Here is an 8078-nt window from a genome sequence, read left to right as displayed (position 1 = left end):
CTGTACAGCCATTTAAATCAGGGGAGAATTGTAACCAGGAGTATGACTGAGAAACCAGCTACTTTGTCCTGTTTACATAGCCCTATAAGTAGGGGAGAGAGATTTGTAACCAGGCTGATTGAGGAAGACAGCTACTGTACAGGCCCCCTCCACCCTAATCAGCGAGAGATTGATTGTAACCAGTCGTGCTGTTATGAGAACCAGCATACTGCACGCCTAAGTCAGCCGGAGACCAGCCTACTGCACAGCCTATCTAGGAGATATGATATATCGTAAACCAGGGTGCTAGAAGGAAACCAGCTACTGTACAGCCTAGTTAGGCTGGGGAGCATGTAACCAGGTTGTGAACCAGCTACTCAACAAAACCAACTTAGTAAGGAGAATTGTAAACCAGGTGGATTGAGACCAGCAGAGCTACTGGTTTTACCAGCCGTAAGTAATGGGGAGATTGTGTAACAGGTGAGGACATACTGCTGTACAGCCTAGTCAGGAATCGTACAGGTGAGACCAGCTACTATTACAGCCTAGTCAGGAGAATTAGTAACAGCTGTGGAGCACCAAGCTACTGTACAGCCTTAAGAAAGGGAGAATGAACCAGTTTGATGAACAGGTACTGTACCCAAGCCTAGTCAGGGGGGAGATGTAACAGGTCGGCGTACTGTGAGCCAGCTACTGTACAGGCCTAATAAGTCAGGGGAGAATTGTAACAGGTTGAGGAGAGACCAGGCACTGTACAGCCTAGTCAGGGGAAAAAAGGATGTAAACCAGTAGACCAGTACTGTACAGGCCTCCTAGTCAAGGGAATTAACCAGGGAGGAACCAGCTACTGTACAGCCTAGTCAGGGGGGATGAACCAGAGAGGACAGATGTACTGTACATACAGCCTAGTTCAGGGGAGACCCAAGCTTACTGCACAGCTAGTCAGGTGAAGATGTAACCAGTGGAGGACAGAGGTACTGTACAAGCCTAGTCAGGGGAGATTGTAACCAGTGAGACCAGCTACTTACAGCTAGTAAGGGAGATGTAACCAGGTGGGACAGTGCTTACGAGCTAGCAGGGGAGGATGTATAACCAGGTTGAGACCAGCTACTGTACAGCTAGTAAGGGGAGATGTAACCAGGTGAGGACCCAGCTACTGTCAGCTATCAGGGAGACCAGCTACTGACAAGACCTAGTCACAGGTAGATGTAACCATGGTGAGGACAGTACTGTACCAGGGCCTAGTCAGGGGAGATGTAACCAGGTGGACCAGCTTACTTGCATAGCCTTAGTAAGGGGAGATGTAACCAGGTGAGACCAGCTACTTGAACAGCTCTAGTAAGGGCGAGAATGTAAACCAGGTGAGGACAGTGCTGTACAGACCTGTCAGAGTGAGGACAGTAATGCACATCCTAAGTAAGCGAGATGTAACCAGGTGAGACCAGCTGACTGCACAGCTAGTAAGGGGAGATGTAACCAGGTGAGGACAGGTACTGTAACCTAGTCAGGGGAGCTGTAACCAGGTCGAGGACAGTACTTACAGCCTAGTCAGGGGGACAGTTGTAGGCAAGCCTGCAGGGGAGACCAGCTACTGCACAGCCTAGTCAGGGAGAGACCAGCAGGAGGAGTACTGTACAGCCTATCAGGTGGAGACCAGCTACTGACAGCTAGTCAGGGGAGAACCAGCTAGGTACTTGTACAGCCTAGTCAGTGGAGAGGCCATAGACCAGCTACTGCACAGCCTATCAGGAGTCCGGTGAGACAGCTACTGTAACAGCCTAGTCAGGTGAGACCAGCTACTGCACAGGCCTAGTCAGGGGAGAGACCAGGTGAGCAGTACTGTACAGCCTGTAGTCAGGGGCAGTATGGCACAGCCTAGGTAGGGAGGCACGTACTGTTACAGCCTAGTCAGGGAGAATAGTACCAAGTCAGGTGAGACAGGTACTGCACAGCCAGTCAGAGTAACAGGTGAGACCAGCGTACTGCACCAGCCTAGTCAGGGAGATGGTAACCAGGTGAGACAGCGTACTGAAGCCTATATCAGGGAGATAAACCAGTGAGACAGCGAGTACAGCCTAGTAAGGGGAGATGTAAACCAGGTGAGGACAGATATGTACATGCTATCAAGGGAGATGACCGTAGCAGGACTTGCTACAGCCTAGTCAGGGAGCTGTAACCGTGAGAAGCTACTGTACAGCAGTCAGGGGGAATTGTAACCGGTAGAGACCAGTACTGTGTACAGCCTAGGTCAGGGGAGCATGTAACCAGGTGAGACCCTACTGTACCAGCCTAGTCAGGTGAAGTGTAACCAGGTGAGGACCAGCTACTGACAGCCTAGTCAGGGAGATAGTAACCAGGTGAGGAAGTCTGTACAGCCTAGTAAGGGGAGAGCGTTAACCAGGTGAGACCAGCTACTGGCACAGCCTAGTCAAGGGGAGCTGTACCAGTTGAGGAACAGGTACTTACAGCCTCAGTAAGGGGAGATGTAAACCAGGTGAGACCAGCATACTGTAACAGCCTAGGGAGTTCAGGTGACGACAGGTATGCTATAGCTCAGAGTGTAAACCAGTGACCAGCTATGTACAGCCTATCGTAGAAGACTCAGCCTAGTCAGGGGAGACCATGTATGACCAAGCTAGTAGGGATGACCTGAGACACTACTGACAGCCTTAGTAAGGGGGATGTAACCAGGTGAGACCAGCTACTTCAAGGCCTATCAAGGGGAGATGTAACCAGGTGAGGACCAGGTACTGTACAAGCATCAGAGGAGATGTAACCAGGTGAGACCAGGTACTGTACAACCTAGTCAGGGGAGATTGTAACCAGGTTGAGACAGTTGAAGCAGCGAGTGAACCGTGCGGCACTTACAGCCTAGTCAGGGGAGATGTAACCAGGTGAGGACAGGTACTGTGCACAAGCCTAGTCAGCGGGGTATGTAAACCAGGTAGGACAGTACTGTACAGCCTTAGTCAGGGAATTCAGTTAAACAAGTGACGACCAGCCTAGTCATAGATGTACCATGAGGACAGTCTAACCCAGTCAGGGGAGATGTAACCATTGTTGAGACAGCTACTGACAGGCCTAGTGAAGGGGAGATGTAACCAGGGTAGACCAGCTATGTTACAGCCTAGTAAAGGGGAGCATGTAAACCAGGTGAGAAGGTCTGTACAGCCTAGTCAGGTGAGCCCAGGCTACTGCACAGCCTAGTAGGGGAGATGTAAACCAGGTTGAGACCAGCGTACTGCTTACACAGCCTATAAGGGGAATGTCCACAGGGTCGAGACAGTACTGTACAGCCTAGTCAGAGGGAGATGTAACCAGGTGAGACAGCTACTGTACAGCCCTAGTCAGGGGAGATGTAACCAGGTGAGACAGGTACTTACAGCCTGTAGAGAGACCAGGTGAGGACCAGGTACTGATACAAGCCGTAGTCAGGGAGAGTGTACCAGGTGAGACCAAGCTTATTGCACAGCCTAGGTCAGGGGAGATGTAACCAGGTGAGGACAGTATGACAGCCTAGTCAGGGGAGCTGTAACCAGGTGAGACCAGCTACTCCAGCCTTGAGCAGCACATGCAGCCTAGCTCAGGGGAGATGTAACCAGGTGAAGACCAGCTACTTGCACCAAGCTCGCTAGTCAGGGGAACAGCTGAGACATGTACACAGCCTAGTCAGGGAGATGAACAGGTGAGGACCAGCCTTACTGATACAGCCTTAGTCAGGGGAATTGTAACCAGTTGAGCCAGCTTCACTAGTCAGGACCACAGCCGCCTAGTCAGGGGAGTGTAACCAGGTGAGGACAGGGTACTGTACAGCCTAGTAGGGAGAATGTCAACCAGTGATGGACCGCTGACTGTACAGCCTAGTCAGGGGAGAATGTAACCAGGTGAGGACAGCTACTGTACAGCCTAGTGCAGGTGAGAAGTAACCAGGTGAGGACAGATACTGTAACAGCCTATCAGGCGGAGATGTAACCAGGTAGAGACGTAAGCCAAGGTCAAGCGGTACCGGATGGAGTACTAGCCTAAGTCAGGGAGATGTAAACCAGGTGAGACAGAGATACTGTACAGCCTAGCAGGGAGCCTGAAACCTGGGCATACTGCTACAGCCTAGTCAGGCGGAGTGTAACAGGTGAGGACAGGACTGTACCAGCCCCCATAGTCAGGGAGAGTAACCAGTGAGACCAGCTACTGTAACAGCCTAGTCAGGGGAGATGTAACCAGGATGGAAGTAGTAAGCAGCAGAGATGTACGTGGCAGCTACTGACAAGCCTAGTCAGGGAGATGTAACCAGGTGAGACGCAGCTACTGTACAGCCTAGTCAGGGAAGATAGTAACCAGGTGAGACAGCTACTGTACAGCGCTTAAGTCAGGGGGAGATGTAACCATGTGAGGACACGTACTGTACAGCCTAGTCAGGGGAGGTAACCAGTGGACGTATGCACAGCCTAGTTAGTGGAGATGTAACCAGGTGAGACCAGCCTACCTGTACAGCCTAGTCAGGGGAGATGTAACCAGGCTGAGGACCAGTTACTTGCACAGCCTAGTACAGGGGACGATGTAAACCAGGTGAGACAGCTACGGTACAGCCTAGTCAGGGAGATTGTAACCAGGTGAGGACGAGGTACTGTACGCCTTAGTCAGGGAGCTGTAACCAGGTGAGACCAGCGTACTCTACAGCCATAGTCAGGGAGAGTACCAGGTGAGGACCAGCTGTAACTGTACAGGCCTAGTAGGGTGGATGTAACCAGGTGCAGGGACGGTATTTACAGCCTAGTCAGGGGAGATGTTAACCAGGTGAGACCATACTGTACAGCCTATCCAGGGGAGATGTAACCAGGTGAGACCAGCTACTGTAACAGCTATCAGGGAGATGTAAACAGGTGAGGACAGGTATACTGTACAGCCTAGTCAGGTGAGCTGTAACCAGGTGAGACCAGCTACTGCACAGCCTAGTCAGGGGAGCTGTAACCAGGTGAGGACAGGTTAGAATAGTTCATTCTCAGCCAGGTGAGGACAGGTTAGAATAGTTCATTCTCAGCCAGGTGAGGACAGGTTAGAATAGTTCATTCTCAGCCAGGCGAGGACAGGTTAGAATAGTTCATTTTCAGCCAGGTGAGGACAGGTTAGAATAGTTCATTCTCAGCCAGGTGAGGACAGGTTAGAATAGTTCATTCTCATCCAGGTGAGAGAAACAACCAATTAGACAGGCTGATGGTCAACCATCTATCATTGGGCAGTCACTGTGTCAATCAAAGTGTGTTTGTCTGGTGAGAATGGAATTGGTTGTTTGAGACAGAAGCGGTAGCCTCGAGGTTAGAGAAGTGGGCAGGTAACTGGAGGGTTGCTGGTTCGAACCCCGGCGCTGCGTGCAGGGAAATCTACAGGCAGCCGGAGAGTTACCAACTTCAATATCTCTACATACTACTGCCGTTGTGCCCTTGAGCAAGGCTCTTTACCCCTAAGGGTTTCAGGGGTCCTGTGTTGCTCCCAGCCTGTGATGTGTGTCAGGTTGGGTACTGTCACAGAATAAATTAAGAATATCTGTACAATTAAAGCAAGTGTTGAGAYGTCTATGAGAATGAGGCTATCTATAAGCCCATAGACCATTCAGTGTCAATCAAAGAGTCTGTCTGACGGGTGAGAATGCGATTGATTCTGTGAGCTCTCTAACTCTCTGTGTCTGTTTCAGGTCTCTCACAGGCTTTTTGAAGACACAGGCCTATTTGAGACCTTCAAGATCCCGGTTCACGAATTCATGAACTACTTCCATGCTCTGGAGAATGGCTACAGAGACATACCATGTAAGAACCTGTTTTACCTTAATGACTCTGCTCTCTGAAAAGGTCCTGTTTTACCTTAATGACTCTGTTTTGCAGACACAGATTAAGCCTAGTAGAGTACATTTTTAGTCCAGGACTAGACTTATTCTGTGTCCTGGGAAACTATCCCTTAATGTGTTACATGTGTTTTGCTTAGTATATTGAAGTTGAGTTAAAAGTGTCATACCATCAGTAAACCACTAGAGGGCGATGTTACACCATTTTTCTTTCAACACTCCATTAACACTAGTTTACTGTACAATCTCTCCATATCCTTTTCACCCCTACAGTAGAAACAGAAACAGTGTGGCCTAGTGGACATTATCACTACTGAAATGTCTCATATTCTCTCCCTTTCGCTCTCTACTCTTGGTAAATATATTGAATTGTACCATTTTTTTTWTTTTTATCAATCAATCCAGATCACAACAGAATCCACGCTACAGACGTTCTCCATGCTGTCTGGTACCTCACTACCCAGGCCGTACCAGGTCTGCCCAGCCTCATCACTGACCATTGCTCTGCCAGCGACTCAGGTGAACTGACTTGCCTAGTTAAATAAAGGTTAAATAAAAAATGTAATAAAAAAGAAATAAAAAGTGACTTGAATACAGGCCAGTCTAATTGAATCATCATGCCTCTTGCTTGATTTGGCATCAGGAGATTGAAACACGTTATTTATTGATAACTTGAATTTTGACTCTATGAGAAGACAACCAACTGTTTTTCCTCCTGTTTTGAATATAACATCATTATGTTCGTTATGGTTGTCAACTTGAGTAAGATTTMGATTTTGTACAAACCGAAGAGACTTAAAGAGTCAAGTATATTTAATAATACATTGCTATGTCCAAGACTCTTAATATAATTTGTAACAATCGGATAAACTTTTGCCTTTCATTTAATTTAGCCTATACCTACCATCTCTAGTTACTGTTTTGTAAGTTGTCTCATTAAGATCAAGGCATTGGAATGTTTGTTACAGTTACGTCAACGCTCTCAGCTGTTCTTATCAGACTGGGGGCTCAGCGTCTGCCTGCATCCCAAATGGAATCCTATTCCCTATATAGTGCACTACTCTAGAGCCCTATTCCCTATATAGTGCACTACTCTAGAGCCCTTCGTACATTCTCACCATACCTCACTAGTGACACTAAACTCTAGGAGGCCCTGATTCCCTATATATAAAGTTCACAAATACCTTAGAGCCTTATTCCACGTTGTATAAGTGCGACTACTCTAGAGCCCTAATATCGCTAATAGTGCACTACCCAGGAGCCCTTTCCCTATATAGGATAGATGCACTACTCTCAGAGCCGCGTATTCCTCTATATAGTGCACTACTCTAGAGCCATGGTCCATATAGCCACTTAGGCTTCCCTCAATATAGTTGCACACTCTAGACACTATTCCCTATTATAGTCCTACTCTAGAGCCTTTCCCTATTTAGTGGGCACTCTAGAAGCCCTTTTCCCTATATAGTGCAACCACTACTCTAGAAGCCTTTTCCCTATATAGTGCCAGCTACTAGCCATTCTTTAGTGCCTCCTAATGTTCCCTATACGTGAGTGCACTACTCTAGAGCTTATTCCCTATATAGTCATACTCTACGAGCCTATATTCCCCTATTATAGTGCACCTACTAACATAGAGCCATTAATTCGACCTAAATATAGCATGCCATAGTCTTACAAGCCACTATTCCCCATATAGCTTCACTACTTTTGACCTAGGACCCGTATAGCCACAGTGGCAACATGTTTATAGGGGGAATTAATTGTGCCATTTGGAAGTCAAACTGAGTCTTTATGGTGCTGCAGTGCTCTGTAGCCAGATGTGTCCTATCTAAACAGTTACACGGTTGAAAAACACACTGACAACACTCTGTACACCTGGGTGCATCCTGAATCGCACCCTTTCCCTATGTAGTGCACTACTTTGACCGAGGCCCATTATGCTTCGGGTATTAAGGTAGTGCAACTTCATTTTACTAGGGTGAGATGTCAGGTAATTTGGGAACGCCGACACCTCTCTTGACAAGCTACATCAGACCAGATGTACATTCTAGTCTCTCTGTGCTATCTCCTTGTGACTACACATACATTCCCACAGCCCACATGGTTAACTGTTCCCAGGAAAGAATACTGGATAGTAGCCCAATCCGATATCGTGTTACACGTTTGATAATTCAGGCGGATTTGAGTGTTCGGTATGACGCTACTACCAGTCTGGCCCTGGAGAGTTTGAACTAAAATGGATCGTGTACTGGACTTGTGATAG

The 8078-nt window shown here is 48.0% G+C and overlaps 1 protein-coding gene across 1 annotated transcript in view; it reads left to right on the top strand.

The window, feature by feature from the left end:
- Window positions 1-8078, top strand: part of LOC112071873 (cGMP-inhibited 3',5'-cyclic phosphodiesterase 3A-like) — a gene marked incomplete at its 5' end in the record, with an annotated part of 73974 nt that overhangs the window by 42669 nt on the left and 23227 nt on the right. The window contains 2 exons of the mRNA XM_024139305.2: window positions 5669-5780; window positions 6221-6334. Of these exons, the coding sequence (XP_023995073.1) occupies window positions 5669-5780; window positions 6221-6334 (226 nt within the window). The remainder of the gene's footprint in view (window positions 1-5668; window positions 5781-6220; window positions 6335-8078) is intronic.

This window comes from Salvelinus sp. IW2-2015, unplaced genomic scaffold, assembly GCF_002910315.2.
Source record: "Salvelinus sp. IW2-2015 unplaced genomic scaffold, ASM291031v2 Un_scaffold1753, whole genome shotgun sequence".
Lineage (NCBI taxonomy): Eukaryota > Metazoa > Chordata > Actinopteri > Salmoniformes > Salmonidae > Salvelinus > Salvelinus sp. IW2-2015.
The sequence above is the reverse complement of the archived record's forward strand: the minus strand, read 5'-3'. Positions and strand labels throughout refer to the sequence as shown.